Source organism: Carcharodon carcharias, chromosome 2 (assembly GCF_017639515.1).
Source record: "Carcharodon carcharias isolate sCarCar2 chromosome 2, sCarCar2.pri, whole genome shotgun sequence".
In the NCBI taxonomy this organism is placed as follows: domain Eukaryota; kingdom Metazoa; phylum Chordata; class Chondrichthyes; order Lamniformes; family Lamnidae; genus Carcharodon; species Carcharodon carcharias.
Window position 1 is genome coordinate 204,535,345 of NC_054468.1, and position 27,416 is coordinate 204,562,760.

Below are 27,416 nucleotides of genomic sequence, written 5' to 3' on the forward strand. Positions count from 1 at the left end.
AGAGTTCAGTAAAGAAGGTAGCTGCAAGTTGAGGGTGTGATAGATAATGAAGGTCTGAAAGAAGGAGTAGAACTGTTGGTAAAGAATAAGGTGCCTGGGGACTTAGAGCTGTTTAAGGGAGATGAATAGCCAAGATGGAATTTAAAGTCAGTTGCCACAGTAAACCGTGACAATTTGACAAAAGATATGAAGCAAAAAGTAGCTGGCCATTACAGCCTTTACAACAGAGAAGGAGTCATATCAGGAGACAGATCGATCAGGCCCAACATGTCAGAATGAGAGCACGAATGGAGAAGCAATCCATTGTTGCAAGACTTACAGAAATGTTAGAGTTAATATTTGACTGAAACAGAGTGCAAGAAATGACAGTCATTGTACAGTTTGCTGTGTTGATGTTTCTGTTTAACCAGTTAATCCAGGGTGCAGACCTGCATCTGAATCCAGCCCTCTAATACTTCATTTTGGGCTGTAATAATAGACTCCAGTACCATACAGTTAAAACACTTTATTTTATTCATACTTTTAAAATGTACTGTCTTTGCAAATATACTTTCTTGACTTTAAAGCCAGTTAGCAACATGTTGTTTATTACAGAATGGGGCACAGACAATAGTCTGTTTTACACCAATTTAGAGGAACTTCAATCCCATCATGTTTTCAGGCTTCTACTGGAAGACACAAGAGCAATATCTGAGATGGTTTACAAAGAAAATGACCCAAGGTAATATCAGGGTGGAACAAAAATTGCCAGTCAGATTACTGTTTTGGACATGACTTTTCATCAGATGCTGTTGAGTCTATTGTGCATTTTCTGTCTTTTCCAGACTTTCAGTACTTGCACATTTCTTTTTAAATAATAATGTTACATGTTTGAACAGGCTAGTAACTATTATATAGTGGAATTATATTCCTTGGTTCCTAAAATAATTTATATACTAATCTGATTTAATCTGAATCACAAGCAATTCATTTAAAGAGTTCCTTCTGTTCTTTCTGTCGATGTTTCAAGATTTTTTGTGGAACTGACCTGCACCAAGGATGGGAGATTCATCACTATCAACAGTAACAGTAAGAATAGCTCAGAGGTCTGGTTACTTGATCGTTTGTATGCGCTAGGTAGCCCTAAGATTGTGCAAGAACGAGTCCCTGGAATAATTTACCATGTGGAACATTGGAGAAATCAGCTGTACATTCTGACCAATTTTGGTGCAACAAAAGAATACAGAGTAAGTTTTTTTTTAAAAAGTTGAACATCATCTCACTACCAGACAGCCTGGGGCGTGTAATTAAAAGGTGACTTGACGGCAACTATGTTAATACATTGGTCTGCTCACTTTAGGACCTGATGAACTCTGTTCCCAATTCCAGCTAACATTTGTTTTCTGTTATCCCTGGATTTCACTGGGTCCAACAGGATCTTCTCTGGGTGGGGGTATAGAAAAAAGGAAGCTCACCTTGAAATAATTAGAGTGTGGCTCCTGGTGAGTTAAACACAAGGCAATGTTAACAAAAAATGACGTAAGGAATTTCTTTATCACACATGAAATAAATTTCCAAATAGGATTTCCAGGCAAATAGCTGGAAATCAAGACATATTTGGATGCAATGATGAGAATACACAGTCTTTCTGGATAACTGATTTAAGACTTCCTTATCTATAACTAATGACCAATAGGGTTAGTTGAAGGCTCAACCTGCCTGTCCTCCCAAGCAAACATGAGTTTAGAAGGAAGAATGAAAACAAAATTTCAAAAAAAGCTGTTAAAATGAAACAGTTAAAGCATGAATGTAGTTATGAATTTGTCCAGTGACCAGTGAATTACTTCTGACATAGATGCTCATTAGGTTGTGGTTCAAACAAATAAAAGGTAATGAACAGGTTTTATCCCTTTAGGCTTGTATTGTTTATTCTATAAAATAACAACTTACAAAACAGCAGTATCAATTTGGCTGAGTGGTAATCAACTGAGTTAGAAGATTGTAGGCATAAGCCCCACTCCAGAACCTGAGCATACAATCACAAGCAAACCCTGACGTGTTTGCTTGCAGGCTTTCGAAGGCACTCAGTGCCTGATCGAGGCACCTAGCATTGGAGGGGGTGGGAGTGCTGCTGAAAGCAACCCCGCCCTTGCTGCAAACCCCCAGCCCCCACAACCACCTGCCCCATGACCCCCATACCCTGCCATCACACATCGGTGCCGGGATTCCTCCTCGATCCAAGACCTCGGGTGGTTGTAGTACCGCCAGAAGCAACCACCTCCCCATGGCACTGCTGAGTACGAAAGAGTTGCCAGCATCTGATTCATCAGCAGCTCTTGGTGGGTGTGACTTTCACCCTAGGGTCCTTGATCGCGGGAGAAAGGCCCACCACTGGCCTATTAGGTGCCTGAGTGGCACAAGATGCGGCGGGACCCCTCAAAAAGCGACAACGTAGATGTCTTGCGAATCTTCAGCTTGTGGCCGGGACCCCCATCTCTTCCAGAAGATTTCACCCTTTTGGATAAAATGTTACACACAGCCCTGCCGGACTGGGTGGACACAAAAGATCTTATGGCACTGATGGAAAAGAGCAGGGGAGTGCTCCTAGTGTTGTTGCCAATACTTATCCTTCAACCAACCTGACTAAAACAGATAGTCTGGCCGTTTTTCTCATTTCTGTTTGTGGGATCGACATGCAAATTGGCTAATGTGTTTCCTTACATTTCAACAATGACCACACTTCAAAATTATTTCATTGACAGTAATGCACTAATCACAAATGTACAGGCATAGAAAACAGGCAGGGCTCAGAGTCCGTTTGGCACTGGGTCAGCCTTATGTAAGATGAAGAAACGGACAAAGTAAAAGACAGCAGCAGACATGCTGCTATGTGAACACATGCTTATTTTTTTTTTCTAGCAGACTGAAAAGAATCAAACAGAAAGTTATAGATGAGATAAGTGTGGAACCAGGATGCAAAGGTGTATTCTAGAACGTTTGAGAGGAAAGGAAGGTTGGAGATGGCGTAGTGGTCTAGATGGGTTACTTAACGTTGCAGCTGGTGATGGCAGTTTTGATGGGGACAGATGGCAAGCAGTAAAAAAAAAAATTACAATATCATCTAGCATTGTGGTGAGGAAAGGTAGTTGGTCAAGTGTTAGAAAGAAAGGTGATTAGGGAGCAGGATCTGGGCCTCAGCAATCTACCCCTGCCAAACATCTAATCCCTAGGCCGACCCCTACTCTATTAACGATCCTCAAAAAATCTCAAGCTGCAGCACCCCAAGTTCACCAAGTTCCACCAAACCCAGTGCAAACTTCAAAACTACCAAGCCCAGAACCTTACTGATTTGAGTCAATGCTTTCCCCATTTCACGTATTTGCGACACACCTGCTGCCTTCCTAGAACTGTTAGTACCTTCGCATCATGTTGTGCCCTATCATTGGCTTTAAAAAGTTAAGACATAAAGCCAAGCATATAATAATAATTATTAACAATTTCCTTGAAAAACACTTCACTTGAACGTGAAAATACTGCTAATGTTCCTTTCTTACTTTGTAATAAAATGGTAGTGACACTGATATATACGGCAAAACATTTTTATAAAATGCGCCCTCCATCTCATCATGAATAGTAACACAGAAGATCTGTCAATATGAAAAAGTACATCTATTTGCAAAGTGAACCAATCAAAAAACAGTTAAACTAAGTGATTTGTTCTTGAGTTTACTTAACAATATAAAGTTAAGGACTTTATTGTCTTCTCTGGTTGCAGCAAAATAATGCACTACATTTATTTATTTTTTGTTCATTCATGGGATGTGAGTGTCTCTGGGTAAGATGGCATTTATTGCCCATCCCTAATTGCCCTTGAGAAGGTGGTGGTGTGGTGCCTTCTTGAACCTCTGCAGTCCGTGTGGTGTAGGTACACCCACCGTGCTGTAATGGAGGGAGTTCCAGGATTTTGGCCCAGTGATAGTGAAGTATTTCCAAGGCACGATGGTGAGTGGCTTGGAGGGGAGCTACCAGGTGATGATGTTCCCATGTGTCTGCTGCCTTTGTCCTTCTAGATGGGGGTGGTCATGGGTTTGGAAGGTGCTATCTAAGGATCCTTGATGAGTTTCTGCAGTGTATCTAATAGATGGTGTACACTGCTGACACAGCATCAGTGGTGGAGGGAGTGAATGTTTGTGGATGTAGTGCCAATCAAGTGGCTGCTTTGTCCTTGAGGGTGTCAAGCTTCTTGACTGTTGTTGGAGCTGCACTCAACCAGGCAAGTGGAGAGTATTCCATCACACTCCTGACTTGTGCCTTATGGATGGCGGACAGGCTTCGGGGTGTCAGGAGGTAAGTTATATGGCTAGCCTAGTTCAGTTTCTGGTCAATGGTAATCTACAGGATGTTGATAGTGGAGGATTAAATAATGTTAATGCCATTGAACGTCAAGGGGCAATGGTTAGATTCACTCTTGTTGGAAATGATCATTGCCTGGCACCTGTGTGGCATGAATTTTACTTGCTACTTGTCAGCCCAAGTCTGGATATTATCCAGATCTTGCTGCATCTGGACATGGACTGCTTCAGTATCTGATATGTCGCGAATGGTACTGAACATTGTGCAGTCATCAGCAGACATCCCCACTTCTGACCTTATGATGGAAGGAAGGTCATTGATGAAGCAGCTGATGATTGCAGGGCCGAGGGCACTACCCTGAGGAACTCTTGCAGTGATGTTCTGGAGCGGAGATGATTGACCTCCAACAACCATAACCATTTTCCTTGTTCTGTTGGATCGACCTCCAACAAGTGGACAGTTTTCCTCCAATTCCCATTGATGCCAGGGATCCTTGATGCCACACTCGGTCAAGTGCTGCCTTGATGTCAAGGGCAACCACTCTCACCTCAACTCGGGAGTTCAACTCTTTTGTCCATGTTTGAACCGATGCTGTAATGAGGTCAGGAGCTAAGTGGCCCTGGCAGAACCAAACTGATCATCAGTAAGCAGGTTATTGCTAAGCAAGTGCCGCTTGATAGCACTATTGGTGTCAGCTTCCACCACTTTACTGATGATCGAGAGTAGACTGATGGGGCAATAGTTGGCCGGGTTGGATTTAGAAACTAGAAGCAGGAGTAGGCCATTCGGCCCTTAGAGCCTGCTCTGCCATTCATTATGATCATGGTTGATCATCCAACTCAATAGCCTGCTCCCGCTTTCTCCCCATACCCTTTGATCCCTTTCGCCCCAAGAGATAAAGCTAACTCCTTCTTGAAAGCATACAGTGTTTTCATCTGAACTACTTTCTGTGGTAACGAATTCCACAGGCTCACCACTCTCTGGGTGAAGAAATTTCTTCTCATCTCAGTCCTAAATGGTCTACCCCGTATCCTCAGACTGTGACCCCTGGTTCTGGACTCCTCCACCATCGGGAACATCCTTCCTGCATCTACCCTGTCTAGTCCTGTTAGAATTTTATAGGTTTCTATGAGATCCCCCCTCATTCTTCTGAATATTCGCATCCAGTGAATATTATCCTAATCGACTCAATCTCTCCTCATATGTCAGTCCCGCCATCCCAGGAATCAGTCGGGTAAACCTTCGCTGCACTCCCTCTATAGCGAGTATATCCTTCCTCAGATAAGGAGACCAAAACTGCACACAATATTCCAGGTGTGGTCTCACCAAGGCCCTGTACAATTGCAGCAAGACATCCCTGTTCCAATACTCGAATCCTCTGGCTATGAAGGCCAACATATCATTTGCCTTCTTTACTGCCTGCTGCACCTGCATGCTTGCCTTCAACGACTGGTGTACAAGGACACCCACGTCTCATTGCACATTCCTCTCTCTCAATTTATAGCCACTCAGATAATAATCTGCCTTCCTGTTTTTGCTACTAAAATAGACAAACTCACATTTATCTACATTATACTGCATCTGCCATGCATTTGCCCACTCACTCAGCTTGTCCAAATCACGCTGAAGCATCTCTGCATCTTCCTCACAGCTCACCCTCCCACCCAGTTTTGTGTCATCTGAAAATTTGGAGATATTGCATTTAATTCCCTCATCTAAATCATTAATATATATTGTGAATAGCTGGAGTCCCAGCACCAATCCCTGTGGTACCCCACTAGTCACTGCCTGCCATTCGGAAAAAGACCCGTTTATTCCTACTCTTTCTTTCCTGTCTGCCAACCAGTTTTCTATCCATCTCAGTACACTAATCCCAATCCCATGTGCTTTAATTTTACATGCCAATCTCTTATGTGGGACTTTGTCGGAAGCCTTTTGAAAGTCCAAATAAACCACATCCACTGGCTCCCCCTAATCAACTCTACTAGTTACATCCTTGAAAAATTCCAATAGATTTGTCAAGCATGATTTCCCTTTCATAAATCCATGCTGACTCTGATTCTGCCATTGTTTTCCACGTGCTCAGCTATTAAATCTTTCACAATAGACTCTAGAATTTCTCTTGGTAGCCATGGTTTGGCCACCTTTCCTGTTTTACTTTTGTGCTAGACAGGAATAAACAATTGTTGCAGTTCACCCATGCGCTCTTTGAATGTTTGCCATTGCCTATCCACCATCATCCCTCTAAGTAGCATTTCCCAATCCATCATAGCCAACTCACACCTCATACCATTGTAGTTTCCTTTATTAAGACTCAGGACCCTAGTCTCAGAGTCAAGTATGTCAGTCTCCATCATAGCCAACTCGCGCCTCATACCATCATAGTTTCCTCTATTAAGATTCAGGACCCAAGCCTCAGAATCACTCTCCATCTTGATGAAGAATTCTATCATATTATGGTCACTCATCCCCAAGGGGCCTCACACAACTAGATTGTCAATTATTCCTTTCTCATTACACAATACCCAGTCGAGGGTGGCCTGTTCTCTCGTTGGTTCCTCAATGTATTGATCCAGAAAAACATCCTGTATACACTCCAGGAATTTCTCCTCTACAGTATTGTTACTAATTTGATTTGCCCAATCTATATGTATATTAAAGTCACCCATAATTACAGATGTTCCTTTATTACATGTGTCTCTAATTTCCTGTTTAATGCCATTCCCAACATCACCACTATAGTTTGGGGGTCTATATGCAACCTCCGCTAACGTGTTTTGCCTCTTAGTGTTTCTCAGCTCTACCCATACAGATTCCACATCATCGGAGCTAATATCTTTCCTCACGATTGCATTAATTTCCTCTTTAACCAGCAATGCAGCTCTACTGCCTTTTCTTTTTTGTTTGTCCTTCCTAAATACTGAATACCCCTGGATGTTCAGTTCCCATCCTGGTCACCCTGCAGCCATGTCTCCGTAATCCCGACTATATCATACCTGTTTACATTTACTTGCGCGGTTACTTCATCCACTTTACTGTGAATGTTCCTTGCATTAAGGCAAAAAGTCTTAAGGCTTGTCTTTTTAACATTACTTGTCCCGTTCCCACTATTTTTCAGAGGTACTGGTTGAAACATGCCCTTGATTTCTCTGCCTATCACTTTTCTTATTCCGGATGGGCCTAGTTTCAAGAGTATTTCGTTGTAATATTCCATTATATAGTTTAACCACTTAACCCTTTGTTATCCTGTATATGTATTTTATTCTCCCACAATCCCTCCTTGTTAACCTTCTAGATTAACACCAATGAGGAATAGTATCTTCATTATCATAAGAGGGCTCATAACCATAAGGAAAAGGCCGATCTCCGGCAGGGTAAACCTTTTCTCCCCACCAGTGGGCCTCACTGTGACCAGTGCGCATCATTTGGGGAACAATTGGGGCACCACCTAATCCAGTAGAGACACTGTTAATAACCTGGGAACTGCAAATTCGCAGAGCAACACATGCACAACATCCTATAACACATGCTATGACCAACCCAATTAAAACATACAGCAGCCAACTTCCCCAACCGGAGAACCACCCCATTACTGTAGCCCACTAGGAATCCTTGTTATAAAAATTACTGTCTTTCCCCAGCTTTCTTTATTTCTTGCACTTTATCCATAACATGCTGTCTCAGGTTAGTAATGTTCTCAGAAACATCAGGCACATAAGTGCAGCACTCTGAACTATCATGGCACAAGTGCCACCTTTTTCAGCTAGGAGGAAATCAAGGGCCATTCTATTTTGCAGAGCGGTCAGGCGTAGGGCTATCATTTCAGTAGTGGTAGCTGAAATCTGTTTCTGTGTCTCAATCAAAGCATCAGCCGTTGAATTAGCAAATTTTTCAAGCGCAGCTGCCAAGTTGACAATCTCGGGAATTACAAGCAGTCCCATATAAGGGGAAGACAATTGTCCAGAATTGCTCGGACTCCGAGATGCCATGGCGATGCAGACACACTTGCGGGTTAATATCTAATCTACTTATATAGCGGAGGTACGGATTCAAATACGCAAGGTGGCAGCAACCACTCCAGGTGGGAGTGGTAGCACGCTTGCCCAAATTATCGGCATCTTGTTTAAAAAAGGAAGATAATTGCGGCATCCCAGGCAGCCAGGAATATGCTTTTTCTCCGCAAACCCAGTATGTACCATTTAGAGGATTTTGAGGATCATAACCACCAGGGCTTGTAAATATGGTGTTTTTGCAACTACTGTTTCCCAGGTTATAGGTACCGGTTGCAAGGTTCGAACACCAATAGGTGGTGTTTATCGGCTCCTGAGGAGGCTTGATTCTTATCCCATGATTTGTATAGTTCCATCCATTAGCAAGTGGAGAGTAACAGAACCATCCCCTGAACATATTGGATTCTGCATCATCTGACTGGGTGTGGAAATTTGTGAGATCCTTTATTTCTTCCTCAGTTATTGGTTTTGCCTGATAGGTGCTTGACTCATCTCCATGTTGGGGAATCTGGGCACATATCCAACAGGTGTCCTGTCCTACTTGTCTAGCATAGGCGCGGCATAAAGACAAAAAGGTGTTGGGGTGAGAATCCTTTGGGTACACCCCACAAAATATAGCAAAAAGACAGAATATAGCAAAAGGCAGTATCTGATACATAATGCAAATTAGTTCACTGGTAACGACATTTAGTCCGATTAACTTGCGAGGCTACGGCCTGCATTCGTTGAACCGCAGAATTGGTATTCCATGCTCCCGCAAGGACCACGCAGGACAGGATCCAAATCAGTCAGCATTCCGACGGCTCAGTTAAAGATCTTGCACAAGCACTTCCGTCCAAGGTCAGCATCCGCTTGACGTGCGATGTGTGGATCCACAAGGGCGTCCTTCAACCTTTAAGGCCATATGGGTGGTGAGCAGGACTTGGAAAGGCCCTTCCCATCGAGGTTCTAAACTGTTCTTTCTCCTGAAGGTCTTTTCTAGGACTAGGTCCCCGGGCTGGTATTGATGGCAATCTTCAATGGTCGGCTTTTTCTGAGCTTCTACTACCTGTATATGCGAGCTCTTGAGATAGTTAGGGTGAGAGCGCATAGTCATGAGCGCCAAGGGTGGAGCTTCAGGCCCTTTCAAATTGCTTTCTTCACATAATTTAGATGGTTTGTTTTTCAGAATACCATTTTGTCTTTCCACCTCTCCAGTAGACTGGGGTGGGAAGGGCAGGAAAGGTGATGGTTGCATTGTAAGGCCTACAACAGTTCCTTTATCACTTCAGCAGTAAAATGAACAACAATTTTACAACAACAACAGCATAATTTCGTCAGGTGGGAAACGCCTCCACCCATCGTGAGAACAAACATACTAGAACTAAAACATAATTATATTCGGTACATTTAGGCATTTGTATAAAGTCCATTTGTAGGTGTACAAATGGGTCCCATGGCTGGGGTCCCGTACCAGCAGTCACTGTGAGCGTCTTGCCTGAGTTATGTCATTGACATAGGTATGACAGGTATTACTAATTCAATGCCTATTAGCATATTACTATTCACTATACATTCAACATTCATTCTACATACTCATGTTAAACCCCTGAGCTGGCTACCGATCAAGTCATGATTCTTGTGTCATGAGAGATTCAATAGATGCTCATTAGTTACCCATAAAGGGACTACCCCTTCTTTAGTCTGTCTTAAATTTTCTCGGGCTTGTTCCAGTGCCCAAGATCCATAGGTGTTGCATACATCATTTCTGCTCGCTTTGTCTGAAATATTTTTCCCTATTTCAATTAATTTATTGATAGTCCCCACATGACTTTCGAGCACGGTAGCCAGACTTTGGATTAACCAATGATGTCCCTATATTGAATATCATAGTGGCATCATTTATCAGGCTGCGCTTAACGCGGTTCCCTCCTAAGCCTGATCGCAAGTCGCCATTGAACTGAACTGCTTCAGTCATCAACTGGTGCGTCAGAGCCATATAGAGTGCTTGGGTATGGGTTGAGCACCATTGGGGCAGGACGACACCGGATACATTCAAGACCACGGGTACCAGCTCGTGGTGTACATTACCATACAAAACTTCTGATTAACCAGTACCAAACCATTCGTCGGTCCTGGATGCATAGTCAGACAAGATGGATCAGTCGGTGCGGTTTGAGGGGCTTCAATTATCTCTACTCAGACTGTGAAAGTAAAGGTGGGAGGTGGTTGGGTAGTGGCAGACCTCCCATGCTGGATCTGAAGCAAACCCTTACTACAATTTGAAAGCACTTGTTCTCCTATTGTTACATTTATCATTCCCCGTTGCGTGTCGCATTCAGCACTGTCCATGCTATACCAAAGTTCCTCCTGCGGTGCGGGATGAGCAGTGATGATCCCCGACCTTGTTGCCAGTACTGATAGACCCATGACCAGGATCGTAGATCTGTGGAGACATTAACATCGCCTCCCGTTCTCTGGGTTACCGCTTGGTCAATTGTCATATATCTTTAACTGTGTGTAATGCCTCCATTTACTTCCCGTTCTCATATCTACAAGTGCGCATGTATCATCTGTCATAATTACCTGGTACGATCCATTGTTGCTCTTTGGATTTGCCTGTTTCCATATCCTTAATCATCTGTCAGTCTTTAACTTCCTCTCTCAACTCATGTAATTGCCTACTTAATTCCCTTACATTGTCCTGTATTTTTCCTTTCTGTGGCCCTGCACCTCCTACTATAATGCCTTCAGGTAATTGCATGGCCCTTACCTGTTATCATTTCAAATGGGGTGAATCTGTCAGTCCTGCTTGGGGTAGCCCACAGTGCATTAGAATATTGGGCTGTTCCCTGTCTCTTGATTGATTTTTTTTTAGTTCATCCTTTCCACCATCCTTGGACTCTGAGGGTGGTAAGGGATATGGAATTTCTGTTTAATCTCCATAAAATTACACACTTCTTTAATGACTCTCTCTGTGAAATGAGTTCCCTGATCTGAATCCATTTGGGTGGGCACCCCCACTCCTTCCAGTTTACTCTCTCCTGCTGCTGTCTCGTGTCAGGCCTCAATTCCTTAAACTGCCAGCACAACTCTACAGTGCACCTTCTTATCCTATCTTTCAGTGGCTCAGTATCTTCACTTCCAGTGATGGTTCTCTCTGGGAACTGCTTAACTCTGCCTATCATCAAGATGTTAATCCTATGGTTTTACTTTTTGTAGCTCACAGGCACCTTAATATAATCAGTAATATATCTATTTAGCCTTTTTCCAGCTTTCCCTTTAGCTGTATCCATCTTGTGGTAAATTGTTGTTAAGTATTATTTCTCCTTACATTTCAATTCCTGAACTACAGATTCCTCATAGTTTTGCCTCTAAGTTTTCTTTCCTGACCATGATCATCCTAAGGTTTTCTTGAGTTCAGTTTCTTTATTGTCTTGATTGTTTAAAATGTTTCCTTACTCTTTAGGCCATATTAACTATTCCATTTCAATGGGGATCTCTGTCTCTGGATCTTTGCTTATCTCCCCCTGTGCAGTTCCAATGCCTCAGTTGATGGCCAGATTATCAAATTCATTTCCCTTAAAACAGTTCGTACTTTAGGTCCTCTTTCCTTAACTCATTCTCCTACTTGCCTCATACTTGCAACAGCTACCATCTTATCTTGTTCAGGTTGCCTGGAGAGACTTTAAAATATTCTCATAACAGTTTTAAAAACAGAAATCAGGTATTGACATGTTTCGCTTCCTTTTCTTCTTTTCAAAGATTTTATTGTCTTAAAAGTAACCCACTAAATTGTGTCTGACCCTTTTCTTTTAGAATTATCCCAGATTCATTAACTCGGCCATAAATTGGATTTCTGCCAAACATTGTCAAGGTGTTGAGCTTAGATTCATATTTTGGGAACAGACTTACAAACACAAAAGCTTGCAACATTTGAATTAGTGCCAATTGTTGTCAGACCTTTTAAAATGAAAATTCCCTTTTTGAGAACTTTATCAAGAACCAAACCTCAAATTTTTAAACTTTATAAGAACTGTAATTTACACTATCAAAATTAAAACAAGCTCTTTTTCATGTGTAACGATTTGTATGCAAGTTATAATTTCCGTATGTTTATCGACACATTCTTTATCTTAGATAGCATCCTAGTGATTCAAAAGTAACCTGTTAAATTACACTGCACTTTACATCTCAAGATTGTCCCCAATGCAAATTCCAGTGCTTTTGGAAAGCAGATTTCCTTTAATATTTAATTCATCTCTTCATAAGAAACCCCTTTTTATCCATTGGAACCACCTAGACCTTGTGTTTATGTCTTTTTGTTTTCCTAGAATCCTTCTGAATTTCAAGTAATTTCTTTTTCTCAGAATTTTAGAATACCAACTCGTTTGTATTAATCCCAATCAGCTTGGAAGCTGATGATGAGGGTTATTCCCTACTAGTCTACAAGGGGGTAGTACAAGGGTTGGTTCATCTCAAACAAAGGCAAGCCCTGTTTTATCTTTACCTTACCTTCAAATTACGATTTTTGCCAGAAATCTCAACTCAAACCTTATACTCAAAACTTTGGAATGTTTGAATAAACTTTTCCTTTAATCTAATATGGGGCTTTCGACTCTAAAGTGCTCAACTACACACACAAAAGACAATTCAGGGAAGAAAACACATTAAAGCTCACATACAAGTGCTTCATTGCACACAAACAAACACATATATAAAGGTATGTATCGATACTCCTATAATATTGAACTTAACTCTAAACAAAGCTTCGAGAAGCAGTGGGAGGGAAATAAAGGGATCTTGAAGGCTCCACCTATAGGGACCTTCAAACTGACGAAAGCTCACATTCTCTCTGCTAGTGCTTGTCAATTGCTCATTAACCCCCTAGGGCTACCCTTTCTCTCTCTCTCTTCAGCACAAACAGCTCTTGTAAATTAGATCAATTCATTTTTTTTTAAGTTACATAAAATTCAGTAGCAGACTATCTACTTCCCTTAAAACATATTTTAAGCGCTCAAATCTGTCCCGATTAAAAGATCCAGCTGGTGGGAAGCTCTCTCCTTTACTTTGAGTCCATTTAACCAAATCAGAAACATATTGGACAATTTCAGGACCCTAATGGACATACATATAAGCATTTGGAGTTCCCTTCAAAGGGGGAGCCTGGGGTTTCTTTGATGTCATATTTCCCATTTTACTTAATAACATACACAAAAGAAAACACAGAAATTACTTACTTTTCACTTCCAGGGACTCGAACCCCTGGATATACTACTACTACTTTTTTTTTCGTTTTCTTACCCATCTTCAAAGTTCCTGATTTAAGCTCCGGTTTCTCCAGTTTCAGTTTGTTCTTAGTACTTTGAGAAGCAGGGGGAGTGGCAGAGTCCGCTCTGCTGTTGCAACCTCCCATTTTTCTGAAAAGAAAACACAATTAACAGCGCGGCACGTTTCCTACCCTATGCGCTCACCGGTGTTTAAGAGTTCCTTAACAAGTCCTCCAATTCTTTGGGTCACTTAAATCTCTTTGGTCGGTAGCTACCCTTTTACTCACAGTCCCCCTTTCAGCTGGGACGCTAATTCACTGCAATCCCCGTCTCAGCCAGGATGCAGTTCGTACTCTCCCTAACTTAGGAGAATTGTTCCTCCCTTTCTCCGTGAGGGTTCTTTTTTAGAGATCCGATGGCCCAAAATTTTAACCACCTCTCCAACTTAAGAGACTGCTGGACTTCAGTCGGATCCCATCCTCGTCGCCAATTTGTTGCGGAAAACGGAGTGAACACTCAGACCCAGGAGGTTTGTCTCGGAAGCCTTTATTGAATCGTGATATCATGGAGAGCCCAGCAGCATACAATGGAGCTAGCCGGCACACTGAGAAGCATTAGAGTACACACATAGTTATAGCAAAAAAGTACATATCTTTTGGCATGCACACAATGTTTCTTTTAGTTTACAACCACATCTGACACTTGCACAACCCATCTTGCGCCCCTTAGTCTGGGAAGGTAGCTGATGGCGCGACTAGTCTATTATTTTATGTGCTAGTGAGAAAATGGATGGGTCTAGTTTCAAGGACATTTCGTTGTAATATTCCATTTTACAGTTTAACCACTTAACCCTTTGTTATCCTGTATATGTATTTTATTCTCCCACAGGTTCCCATCCCCCTGCCATTTTAGTTTAAACCCTCCCCAACCAGGGGAGGTACTGGAGGACTGGAGAAATACAAACGTAGTTCCATTGTTTAAAAAGGGATCAAAGGAAATGCCAAACAATTTTGGCCAGTTAGTCTTACATCGGTGGTGAGTAAATTAGTAGAATCAATCCTGAGAGATAGGATTAACTGTCATGTGGAAAGGCATGGACTATCAGAGATGGTCAGCATGGATTTGTTAAAGGAAGGTCTTGCCTCACAAATTTGATTGAATTCTTTGAGGAAGTAACAAGAAGGGTTGATGAAGGTAGTGCAGTGAATGTTGTGTACATGGATTTTAGTAAGGCATTTGACAAGGTCGCACATGGCAGATTGGTAAGGAAAGTAAAAGCCCATGGGATTCATTGTAATGTAGCAAACTGGATAAAAGGTTGGCTTTGTATCAGGAAACAAAGGGTAATGGTCGATGGATGCCCTTGCAAATGAAAAGTTGTCTCAAGTGGTGTTCCACAGGGCTCGGTGTTGGGACCCTTGCTGTTTGTGTTATATATTAACGATTTGGACCTGAACGTGGGGGGCACGATTGGGAAATTTGCAGATGACATGAAGATTGCCCAAGTAGTGGATAGTGTAGAGGATAGCCATAATCTCCAAAACAATATAGGTGGGTTGGTGGAGTGGGCGGTAAAGTGGCAGATGGATTTTAACATAGAGAAGTGTGAGGTCATACATTTAGGGAGGTCAAATAGCTACAGGGAATACAAAATAAATGGGAATATACCAAGAGGGGTAGATGAGGTAAGAGATCTTGGCAGAGGTATAGAATATAAAAATAAGGATATAATGTTGGAATTGTATAAAACACTGGTGAGGCCACAACTGGAATATTGTGTGCAGTTCTGGTCACCACATTACAGGAAGGACGTAATAGCTCTGGAGAGAGTGCAGAAGAGGTTTACAAGGATGTTGCCAGAGTTAGAAAAGTGTAGCTACGAGGAGAGATCAGATAGATTGGGGTTATTTTCCTTAGAACAAAGAAGGCTGAGAGGTAACTTGATTGAGGTGTACAAAATTATGAGGGGAATAGATAGAGTGGACAGGATAAAATTGTTTCCCTTGATGGAGAATTCTAGAACCAGGGGACATTGATTCAAGATAAGTGGCAGAAGGTGTAGGGGGGACATGAGGAAGAACTTTTTTATGCAGAGGGTAGAGAGTGTCTGGAATTCACTGACCAATTTGGTGGTAGAGGCAGAAACTTTGAACTCTTTTAAAAAGTACCTGGATCTGCACCTTAAGTGTTGTAATCTGCAGGGCTATGGGCCGGGTGCAGGAAGGTGGGATTAGAAAGGGCACCTGAATGTCCTCAGGCTGGCATGGACAAGATGGGCCAAATGGCCTCCTTCTGTGCTGTAACTTTTCTATGGTTCTAACCAGTCTAGCAAATGTTCCTCCTAGGACATCAGTCCCGGTCCTGCCCAGGTGTAACCCGTCCAGTTTGTACTGGTCCCACCTCCCCCAGAACCAGTCCCAATGCCCCAGGAATCTGAAACCCTCCCCTTCACACCATCTCTTTAGCCACATATTCATCTGATATATCCTGCTATTTCTACTCTGCCTGGCACGTGGCACTGGTAGTAATCCTGAGATCACTCCCTTTGAGGTCCTACTCTTCAACTTACTTCCTAACTCCCTATATTCTGCTTTTAGGACCTCATCCCTTTTTTTACCTATGTCGTTTGTACCAATGTGTACCACTGGCTGTTCATCCTCCCCGTTCAGAATGTCCTGTAGCTGCTCTGAGACATCCTTGACCTTAGCACCAGGGAGGCAACATACCACCCTGGAGTCTCGTTTGCGACCACAGAAACGTTTATCTATTCCCTCTACAATCAAATCCCCTATAACTATTGCATTCCCACACTTTTTACTCCTCCCCTGTGCAGCACAGCCAACCGCAGTGCAACAAATTTGTCCTGCTTTTTGAGTACAGGTCAAGCATGGGCAATTTTCCACATTGCTTGGTAGATGCCAGTGTTGTAGCTGTACTGGAACAGCTTGACAAGGGCGCGGCAAGTTCTGGAGCACAAGTCTTCAGTACTATTGCTGAAGCCTCAATTAGATTATACAAAACTGCTGTGCTTATGCGATGTTGCTGTGTTCATTGTGTTTTTATTTATTCATTCTTGGAATGTGACAGGGCTGGAGTTTGACATGCTGAGGCCCTAAACTATGTCAAGCTTAAGAGGCCCCATGGCATTACCAAAAAAAAGCGTATTATTCTAACGGAAAGGACAATGAAAATTGAAATATTAAAGCCTTATATTTACATACATATATAGGCAAGGCGCAACAAAAAAACAAATAATCTAACTAAAACATATATCTTGCCTATTTGCATTATGAAATACTTACAGATTTCTTAATTAGCTTGCATGAAAACTTTTAATCTACAGCATCACAAGAGCAATTATACATATCAGCACTTACTCAGTGGAAGCAGCAATACAACCCGCACAAAACTTAAAATATTGTTTCCATGATTTTTGGACAGCATAGTCACTGATGATATCCTCAAATGATAAGCTACGAAGTTTATCATTTTCACTGCACGTAATGCTTGGTGCAGACAGCTTTTTCAGCAGCATTGTTTTCCGCAGTTCATTCTTGCTGTTTTCCAGCTACAAAAATGACCTTTCTCCTGAGCAGTTTGTCACCATTAGACTCAAAAAGAGCTGCAATATTGCTTCTATATTAGGGAAAGACAACTGAGTTTTATCTTGGATGATGATTTGATACAGGTCCTGGTGGCATTCAAACTGCTAGTTTGAACTACCTATTCTAAGTTGATTTTAGATTAAAGATGACTACTGGGGCCCAGGATCGGAGGCCTAATGTTTCAGCTTCAACTCAGCAGAGAGAGCGAGTTCCAGTTGATTTTTAAAAAGTGTATTTTGAACCTCTATTCTAACTTGCTTTCAGATTAATGGTAAATAAGAGAAATATTTTACCGATTGATAAATTAAAGACCACCAGGAAATTTAAAAACAAATTGAAAAACTAATTAAATAAAATAGAGATGCAGGGCCAGGTGATGTGTTATAGCTGCATATGTGGGAGCTGGTGGACCCCATTGTGGTTCCTAGTGACCACATCTGTAGCAAATGTTGGTTGCTCGAGGGACTCCGGCTCAGAGTTGATGAGCTGGAGTCTGAGCTTCGGACACTGCAGCACATCAGGGAGAGGGAGAGTTATCTGGATGCTGTGTTTCAGGAGACAGTCACACCCCTTAGATTAACCACCTTAAATTCGGCCAGTGGTCAGGGACAGGAGGGTATGACTATGAGTGAGGCAGGTAGAGGGATCCAGGAAGTAGCACTGCAGGAGCCTCAGCCCTTGCCCTTATCCAACAGGTTCAAGATTATTGCTCCCTGTGTGGACGAGAGCTGGGACTGTAGGGAGGATGAGCAAACTGACCATAGCACCGTGGTACAGGGAGCCATTCAAGTGAGGCGGGAAAGAGAATTGTAGTTGTAATCGGGGATAGTATAGTTAGGGGAATAGATACTGTTCTCTGTAGCCAGGATCGAGAGTCCCGAAGGCTGTGTTGCCTACCTGCTGCCAGGGTTAAGGATATCTCATCTGGGCTGCAGAAGAACTTGGAGTGGGAAGGGAAAGATCCAGTTGTTGTGGTCCACATAGGTACCAACGATATAGGTAGAACAAGGAAAGAGGTTCTGCTGAGGGAACACAGGCAGCTAGGGGCTAAATTTAAAAAGCAGAACCAAAAAGGTAATAATCTCCGGATTACTAGCTGAGCCAGGAGCTAATTGGCACAGGGTCAATAAGATTAAAGAGGTAAATGCGTGGCTCAAAGAGTGGTGTGGGAGAAATGGGTTTGAATTCATGGGACATTGGCACCAGTACTGGGGAAAAAGGGAGCTATTCCATTCGGGTGGTCTCCACTTGAATCAGGCTGGGACCAGTGTCCTGGCAAATCGCATAACTAGGGTTGTAGATAGGGCTTTAAACTAAATAGTGGGGGGAGGGTTCAGTTGCATGGAAATATAAAAAAATCAAAGTTTAAGGAGAGGGTAAGAGTGCAGGTTAGTGATGAGGCTGATTGTTACCAAAAAGTGAAAGGAAGGGACAGTGTGTGAACACCATATAGCACCAAAGAATTATATAAGAGTAGGGAAAATTGAGAATAGGGCAATTTTAAAGGCTTTGTATCTGAATGCGCGAAGCTTTGTAGCTGAATAAAACTAATGAGTTAACAGCGCAATTAGAGATAAGTAGGTATGATTTGGTGGCGATTACTGAGACGTGGTTACAGGGAGAACAGGTATGGGAGTTGAATAACCAAGGGTACTCAGTGTTTCGGAAGGATAAGCAGGAGGGGAAAGGAGGCGGTGTAGCTTTGTTAATAAAGGAAGAGATCAGTACTATAGTGAGAAATGATTATAGGCACTGGAGAGCAAGACGTAGAGTCAGTCTGGGTAGAAATAAGAAACAGCAAGGGAAAGATGTCCCTGGTGGGTGTAATCTATAGGTCCCCAAACAGTAGTTCAGCAGTAGGGCACAGTATAAACCAGGAAATGCTGGGAACATGTAAGAAAGGCACGACAGTTAATGCATATAGACTGGACTAATCAAATTGGCAAGGGTAGCCTCAAGGGAGAGTTCATAGAGTGTATTAGAGATTGTTTCTTGGAGCAATATGTTCTGGAACCAACCAGGTAGCAGGCTATTCTGGATTTGGTTTTGTGTAATGAGATGGGATTAATTAATGATCTCAGAGTAAAGGATCCTCTAGGGAGGAGTGTTCATAGCATGCTAGAATTTCAAGTTCAGTTTGAGAATGAGAAACTTGAGTCCCACACTAGTGTTCTGGAGTTAAACAAAAGTAACTACGTAGGCATGAGGGCAGACTTGGCCCTAGTGGACCAGGCAGGAAGGCTACAAGGTAGGACAGTTGATGAACAGTGGCAGATATTTAACGAGATATTCAATTCCTCCCAAGTAAAATATATTCCAAAGAGGAAGAAAGATGTTAAGAGGAAGGAAAAGCATCCATGGCTAAGCAAGGAAGTTAAAGATAACATAAAGGCAAAAACTAAGGCATACCAAATTGCAAAGGTCGGTGGCAGGCTGAAAGATTGGGAAACTTTTAAAGATCAACAAAGGGTTACTAAAAAAAAATAAAGAAAGCATAGGTAAATTATGAAAGAAAACTAGCGCAAAATATAAAAACTGATAGCAAAAGCTTCTACAAGTATATAAAAGGAAAGGGAGTAGCTAAAGTGAATGTTGGACCCTTGGAGGATGAGACTGGGGAGTTAATAGTGGGGAACGCAGAAATGCAGAGAAAGGCAGAGACGCTTAATCGATATTTTGCCTCAGTTTTCATGGTGGAGGATACTAGTACCACCCCAATAGTAACAGGTAGAGCAGAGGGTATAGAGAAGGAGGAACTTAGAACAATCACCATCACTAGAGAAAAAGTACTGAGCAAACTATTGGGATTAAAGTGTGACAAGTCCCCAGGACCTGATGGCCTACATCCCAGGGTCTTAAAGGAAGTGGCAGCAGAGATAGTGGATGCATTGAGCATAAAAGTTCCAGTGGATTGGAAAAATGCTAATATAACACCCTTATTCAAAAAGAGGGGGAGGCAGAAAGTAGGAAACTATAGACCGGTTAGTTTAAAGTCTGTTATTGGGAAATTGTTGGAATCCATTATTAAGGAAGTAGTAATGGGGCATTTGGAAAGTGAAAATGCAATCCATCAGAGTTAGCATGGTTTTATGATGAGTAAATCGTGTTTGACTAATTTGCTAGAGTTCTTTGAAGATGTGACAAGCAAAGTGGATAATGGGAATCCTGTAGATGTACTATATCTGGCCTTCCAGAAGGCCTTTGATAAGGTGCCGCACAGAAGATTAATAAACAAGATAAGATCACACGAAGTTAGACGTAATATATTAGCTTGGATAGAGGATTGGCTAACCAACGGAAAGCAGAGAGAGTCAGGATAAATGGGTCTTTTTCTGGGTGGCAAGCTGTAACTAGTGGTCCTTGGGCCCGAACTATTTACAATCTATATTAATGACTTGGATTCAGGGATAGAAGGTACGTTAGCTAAAATTGTAGATTACACCAAAATAGGTGGGAAAGTAAGTTGTAATGAAGAAATAAGAAATTTACAAATGGACATGGACAGGTTAGGTGAATGGGCCAAAATTTGGCAGATGGAGATTAACGTGGATAAGTGTGAGGTTATCCATTTTGGTTAGAAAAATAAAAAGGCAACTTATTTAAATGGAGAGAAACTTCAGAATGCTTCAGTGCAGAGGGATCTGGGTGTCCTTGTGCATGAATCGCTGAAAGCTAGTATACAGGTACAGCAAGGTAATAAGGAAGGCAAATGGAATTTTGGCATTTATTGCTAAAGGAAGAGTATAAAAATAGGGAAGTGTTGTTGCAATTGTACAAGGCATTGGTGAGATCGCACCTGGAGCACCATACACAGTTTTGGTCCCCTTGAGGAAGGATGCAGTTGCATTGGAGGCGGTTCAGAGGAGGTTCACTAGCTTGACTCCAGAGATGCGAGGCTTGTTTTATGAGGAGAGATTGAGCAGTTTAGGCATATACTCGCTAGAGTTTAGAAGGATGAGAGGAGATCTAATTGAGGCATATAAGATGCTGAAGGGGATAGACAAAGTAAACGTGGAGTGGATGTTTCCCATTGTGGGGCATTCTAGAACGAGAGGCCATAGTTTTAGGCTAAAGAGTGGTAGATTTAAATCAGAGATGAGGAGGAATTACTTTTCTCAAAGGGTCGTGAATCTGTGGAATTCGCTACCACAGAGTGCAGTTGATGCTGGGACGCTGAATAAATTTAAGGAGGAGTTGACAGATTTTTAATTAGTAACGGGTTGAAAGGTTATGGGGAGAGGGTGGGAAATTGGAGTTGAGGCCGAAATCAGGCATGATTGTATTGAATGGCGGGGCAGGCTCAAGGGGCTGAATTGCCTACTCCTGCTCCTAGTTGTTATGTTCTATAAAGTTCCTTTACCTGAATAACTTCCCTTGATATAAGCTTGGAAGTGCTTTATTTCTCCAACAAAGTTAACATCAACATTCGTCAGGATAATTTTTCATCAAAAGCTTTATACCTTCACACAGCTGTTTTACCGAGGCAGCTAAATCAACCAAAAATGAAAAATTGTTTGCAATATTTTCGTATATGATTGCTATTTTCTTCAAGTTGGTTTCAAGTGCGTCCATCATAGGAATAATGGTTTTCACTTGAAAGTTGTCTCTTGGAGAAAGCGTTTCATCAGCATTTGGTGCATTACCATCATTCACTCCTTTTTTTCTCATTCTTTTCCTTTTATTCACACACTTGTAGTCTACATCAAGCAGGTTTTCTTTTGCTTTGAGTTCAATTTAATCAGAACTTTCTCGTGTTTATCTCAAGAAGTGACAGAGTGATGTGTAAAGCTCTGCACATGTACTAAGGGCTACCTGTGGATCCTGTAGGGCTTGTCTGGATTTGTAGAACTGATCTAACAAACGACTGCAAAGTTCTAACATGAACACAAATTCTAATTCACCATTTTCCCCTGCAGAATGCCAGCTTCTCTCCTTGTATCACCTTTTTAATTGTCATCAGTATGAAGATGAGTAAGAGCATCAATAATTGAACCATAACTCTCAGCTATGACTGAAGTAACCTTTGCATGTGCTTCCCACCTAGTACCAGAGAGACGTCTTGATCCGGTGGAAATGATTTGAATACTGTCCAGTGTTTTGTAGAGGTAGAGAGGAATGTGCATATTTGTTGCACAATAGCAAAAAAATTTACTGCATTCAGGCAGCAATCAACTGCAGCACAGCCAACAAGATTCAGTGAATGTCCAGCACATGGAATATATATATAGCATACTTATTTTTCTCTATAAGTTTTTGCTGCATACTATTATTCCTTCCTGCCATGTTAGCTGCATTGTCATATGATTATCCTCTGCACTTACTGAAGTCAACTTTGCAGTCATTGCCTAGATAATCCAGCACCCTATTGGCCATATTTTCACCAATTTGATTTTCTAATTCAAGGAAAGTTAGAAAGCACTCAATGGGAAAACTATTATTGGGTGGCACATTTCTTACAATAAGTCAACATGTGAACGATCTGGTGTAGAATGAACAGACAAACTGAAGTATCCTGCTTTCCTCAAGTCATCCAAAATAGATTATCTTACTTTTTCAGTCACAAGTTGCATAAGTTCACATATTGTTTTAGATAAGTATGAAGACTTCCAGATCCACTGCTTCCACAATGTTTTATGTGGCTGACAAAAAATGGATCAAACTTAGTAATGGGTTCTATCAAGCCAAGAAAGTTCCCTGTTATGTGGCAAGCCAAATTTTCATTGCTTCCTCTAATAGCTAGTCCATGTTCTGCTAAGGTGTGCACAACTGCAATAACACATTCAAGTACATGCCTCCAGTACTCTTGCTCCTTTTTTATCTGTTCCTTCAGGTGTGAATCCAAGGTTAACCCACCTTGCCTCGTCAGATATGTAAGCAAAGCTGTTCTATGATCTTCAGAGCTCTCATGATTTTGAATTTCATCAAGGTTTCCCCAGTCACTGAACCCATCACTAGCCAGTGCTATGGATGACTTTGAGAAGAGTTTGCAGACAAAACAGTAAACGCAACCAGTTGTTGGAGAGTATACTAGCCACTGTCAAGTGTATCTTTCACCAGTAACTTCCATTGAATGAACTAGACCCCTTGAAAAATGGCCTGAATTTTTAGCGTGGCACAGGAGATTGATCTGTAGGCCTGGAAGCGGATGTGAAATTTGACCCGCGATCATCTCCCAACCTTGATTTCACGCTGGTTAAGTAGCTGCCGGCTAGTGTGAAACTCACCTGGAGATATGCTCAGCGTTGCTGATGGAATTGGGAAGAGGGCGAGCACTGGGAGCAGTGAGAGCGTGGGCAGGGCGTTTAAAAGTTGCTAAGGAGCTCCCTGAAGGCTGACACTAGGCATTCAGGAGCCTCAGGGACCTGCAGTGACATTCTGTGGGTTTCACTGCATCACAAAGGCATTCTGGTGTCAGCATTATGGCCTGTAGTCTATGCCAGGTGGGATGGAAATGCCTGTAGCCAGACTGCCACACCACCACCCCCCGAGTTTCTAGATGATTACCTGTGGGTTCTTCTGGAGGCAGCGAGTGCCCGGCAGCAAGATTTGCTGCCACAAGCCGGTAGGAGGAGGCCACCTCACCTAACCAAGAACGCCTGGAGGGAGGTGGCAACCCAGGTGAGTGGGCATGATATTGTTCACCAGACATGGATCCAATGCCAAGAAAGGTTCAGTGACCTTCTGCGTTCTGCCAGGGTGGGTACTGACTCTATTTGGAACTGCGGATTGATGTGTTTGTGGGTGGCAGGACGTGTTGGTGCTCACGGGTTTGAAATGCAAAGTGTAAACTGGCAAATATTTCTGTGCCTTGAAAGACTAAACAATTAGACCAGATGACTGGCATGTATGTAAGGGTGAGGTGGAGCAATGTGATAGGCACCTGAGCCTGTCTCTTTGCTGGGGGAGGCTGTATGTTCTGGCATGCAGAGGGGGAAGTCATGAAAGCACTTTTGTCTTTACAGGAGAAGAGCAGTCGCATCGCGCAGGAGCGAGGGCGAATGGGTGGTGGAGTGCCAAATCTCCTCATTTTAACTCTGGCAGAGGAGGAAGCTCTGGAGCTGGCATGTGAGCATGGAGCCAGGTCCACTGGTCACGGAAAGGCAGAGGTCTCGAAAGAGGGCAAGAGCCCAGACAGCAGTGGAGAGACTGTGGCGGGTACAAGAGATGTAGGGCAGTGGCTGTTAGGCTGAGATGTGAAAACCAGTTGTCCCCATTGCTCATCAATTCCTCTCTGAGGCTTATGTCTATTGTGAGAAGCAAATAGAGCGCATGCTCTGTGATTTCATACTCATGTTCATGACTGACATTCTCTCTTTCTCAATAACAAAAGCAGATAATGCTGGAAAACTTCAGCAGGTCTGACATCACCTATGGAGAAAGAAACAGAGTAAACATTTCGAGTCTGTATGACCCTTCTTCAGAGTTGTCAGACCTGTTGAGTTTTTCCAACATTTTCTGGGTTTTTTTCAGATTTCCAGCATCCACTGTATTTATTCTCTCTTCCTCCCTCAGATGCCCCATCCTCATGCTGCCACTGAGACCCCAAGGACCCTCCCTTGATCTCCGAGGAAGAGCAGATGCCTAATGCACCCAAGTCACATCCTCCCTATGCACCAGGCACCAGCACAGATACAAGCATGTCGGTGGGCATAAGTGTCTTGGATCAGATAGTACTGCACAGTGGTGAAGGCACGTTACAATTGCCTGAGGATCTGGCAGAGGCAAATAGTCCGCAGGGCTCTGGCTGTCGGAGGGTTTCTGATGAAAGGCTATCAGTGTAGGCAGGAATGTGGGGTTGAGGTTACATTCAGATCAGCCATGATCTTATTGAATGACAGAGCAGGCTCAAGGGGCTGAGTGGCCTACTCCTCCTAGTTTGTATATTCGTATGTCCCCCTGAGCGGTCCAGAAGTGGAACCTCATCTTGTGCAGGCCTATGGTCCTCTTGATTACTGCCCTTGTAGAGGCATGACTGCGATTATAGCTCTCCTTGGCTTCTGTCCCTGGGTGTCTCAATGGGGTCATGAGCCACCTTTTCAGCAGATAGCCTTTGTCCTCCAGGAGCCAACGATCCAAACTAGCTGGAGCAACGAAAAGCCCTGGCACCTATGCGTGATGGAGGATGTAAGCATCATGACAGGTTCCAGGAAACCTGGCACAAACCTACAAAATCTAACTGTTGTGGTCACACACAATCTGCAGTTAAGGGCCAAGGCACCCGGCTCCCCCGCTGGTGCCTTTATGGGCGCATTTTTTTTAAATTCACTCATGGGATGTGGGCTTCAATGGCTGGGCTAGCATTTATTGCCCATCCCTAGTTGCCTTTGAGAAAGTGGTGGTGAGCTGCATTCTTGAACTGCTGCAGGCCATTTGGTGTAGGTGCATCCACCGTGCCGTTAGGAAGGGAGCTCCAGGATTTTGACCCAGTGACCGTGAAGGAACGGCAATATATTTCCAAGTCAGGATGGTGAGTAACTTGGAGGGGCACTTCCAGGTAGTGCTGTACCCATCTATCTGCTGCCCTTGTCCTTCTAGATGGTAGTGGTCATGGGTTTGGAAGGTTCTGTCTAAGGTGCCTTGGTGAATTTCTGCAGTGCATCTTGTAGATGGTACACACTACTGCCACTGTGCTTTGGTGGTGGAGGGAGTAAATGTTTGTGGATGTGGTGCCAAAAAAGCAGGCTGCTTTGTCCTGGACAGTGTCAAGCTTCTTAAGTGTTGTGGAAGCTGCGCTCCTCCAAGCAAGTGGGGAGTATTCCATCACGCTCCTGACTTGTGCCTTGTAGATGGTGGACAGGCTTTGGGGAGTCAGAAGATGAGTTACACATCGCAGGATTCCTAGCCTCTGACCTGCTCTTGTAACCACAGTATTTATATGGCTAGTCCAGTTCAGTTTCTGGTCAATGGTAACCCCCAGGATGTTGATAGTTGGGGATTCAGTGATAGTACGGCCATTGAACGTCAAGAGATGATGGTTAGATTCTCTCTTGCTGGAGATGGTTATTGCCTGACATTTGTGTGGCACGAATGTTACTTGCCACTTGTCAGCCCAAGCCTGGATATTGTTTGCTTCAGTATCTGAGGAGTCACGAGTGATGCTGAACATCATGCAATCATCAGCGAACACCCTCACTTCTGACCTTCTGATGAAAGAAAGGTCATTGATGAAGCAGCTGAAGATGGTTGGGCCGAGGACACTACCCTGAGGAACTCCTGCAGTGATGGCCTGGAGCTGAGATAACTAACTTCGAACAACCACAGCCATTTTCCTTTGTGCTAGGTATAACTCCAAGCAATGGAAAGTTTCCCTCCTGATTCCCATTGACTCCAGTTTTGCTAGGACTCCTTGATGCCACACTAGTTCAAATGTGGCCTGGATGTCAAGGGCAGTCACTCTCAACTTACCTCTAGAGTTCAGCTCTTTTATCCATGTTTGAACCAAGGCTTTGATGAGGTCAGGAGCTGAGTGAGCCTGACAGAACTCAAACTGGGCGTCAGTGAGCAGGTTATTGCTAAGCAAGTGCCACTTGATAGCAATGTTGTTGACTCCTTCCGTCACTTTACTGATGATCAAGAGTAGTCTGATAGGATGGTAATTGGCCATGAAGCAGGAGTTCAGTCACCATCCTCGTGTTCAATTATCAGACAAGGCTGAAGTTCTTTTATTCATGGAAGGGGGCCTATATGTATCCTCCTTAGATCACGCACGAGTTCCACCCAGTAACTGTGTGTCAGGGTTCTTGTACATTTCTGGAGATTCAGCTTAATTTAATTAAGTCTAACACAAGTCATGATTACATTGAAATTCACCAATCAACTTTTTACACAAAAGGTATACTGCCCTATTACAGTGAGACATGTTTTTTTTCAACAGATTAACAGCTTGCCCTTCCCCTATTTACACAGTTTCACACTGAACAAAGCATATTTTGTGACTGATCAAGGACACCCACTCTGCCTGGTTCTGTTGACAGCTGCATCTTGCTTCTTTACCACACATGACTTCTCGACCTTGTGTTTGTCCCTTCCCCCTTTCATGCTGGATTGGATTTGTCCTGCTTTTTGTGTACAGGACATACCTGGGCAATTTTCAACAAAGCTGGGCGGATGCCAGTATTGTAGCATTGAGTTGATGGTTCACTGGATACAGGGAGATCTTGCAATTGCAGTGAAGCCTTTGGCTCGCTCAGCTTGGCTGGCTTCATCAGTCCGGAAGTGAA

The 27,416-nt window shown here is 42.9% G+C and overlaps 1 protein-coding gene across 1 annotated transcript in view; it reads left to right on the top strand.

Moving 5' to 3' along the window:
- Positions 1-27,416, top strand: part of prepl (prolyl endopeptidase like) — an 83,177-nt gene that overhangs the window by 16,550 nt on the left and 39,211 nt on the right. Inside the window, exons 5-6 of the mRNA XM_041207221.1 lie at positions 595-721; positions 1,010-1,226. Coding sequence (XP_041063155.1) covers positions 595-721; positions 1,010-1,226 — 344 coding nt within the window. The remainder of the gene's footprint in view (positions 1-594; positions 722-1,009; positions 1,227-27,416) is intronic.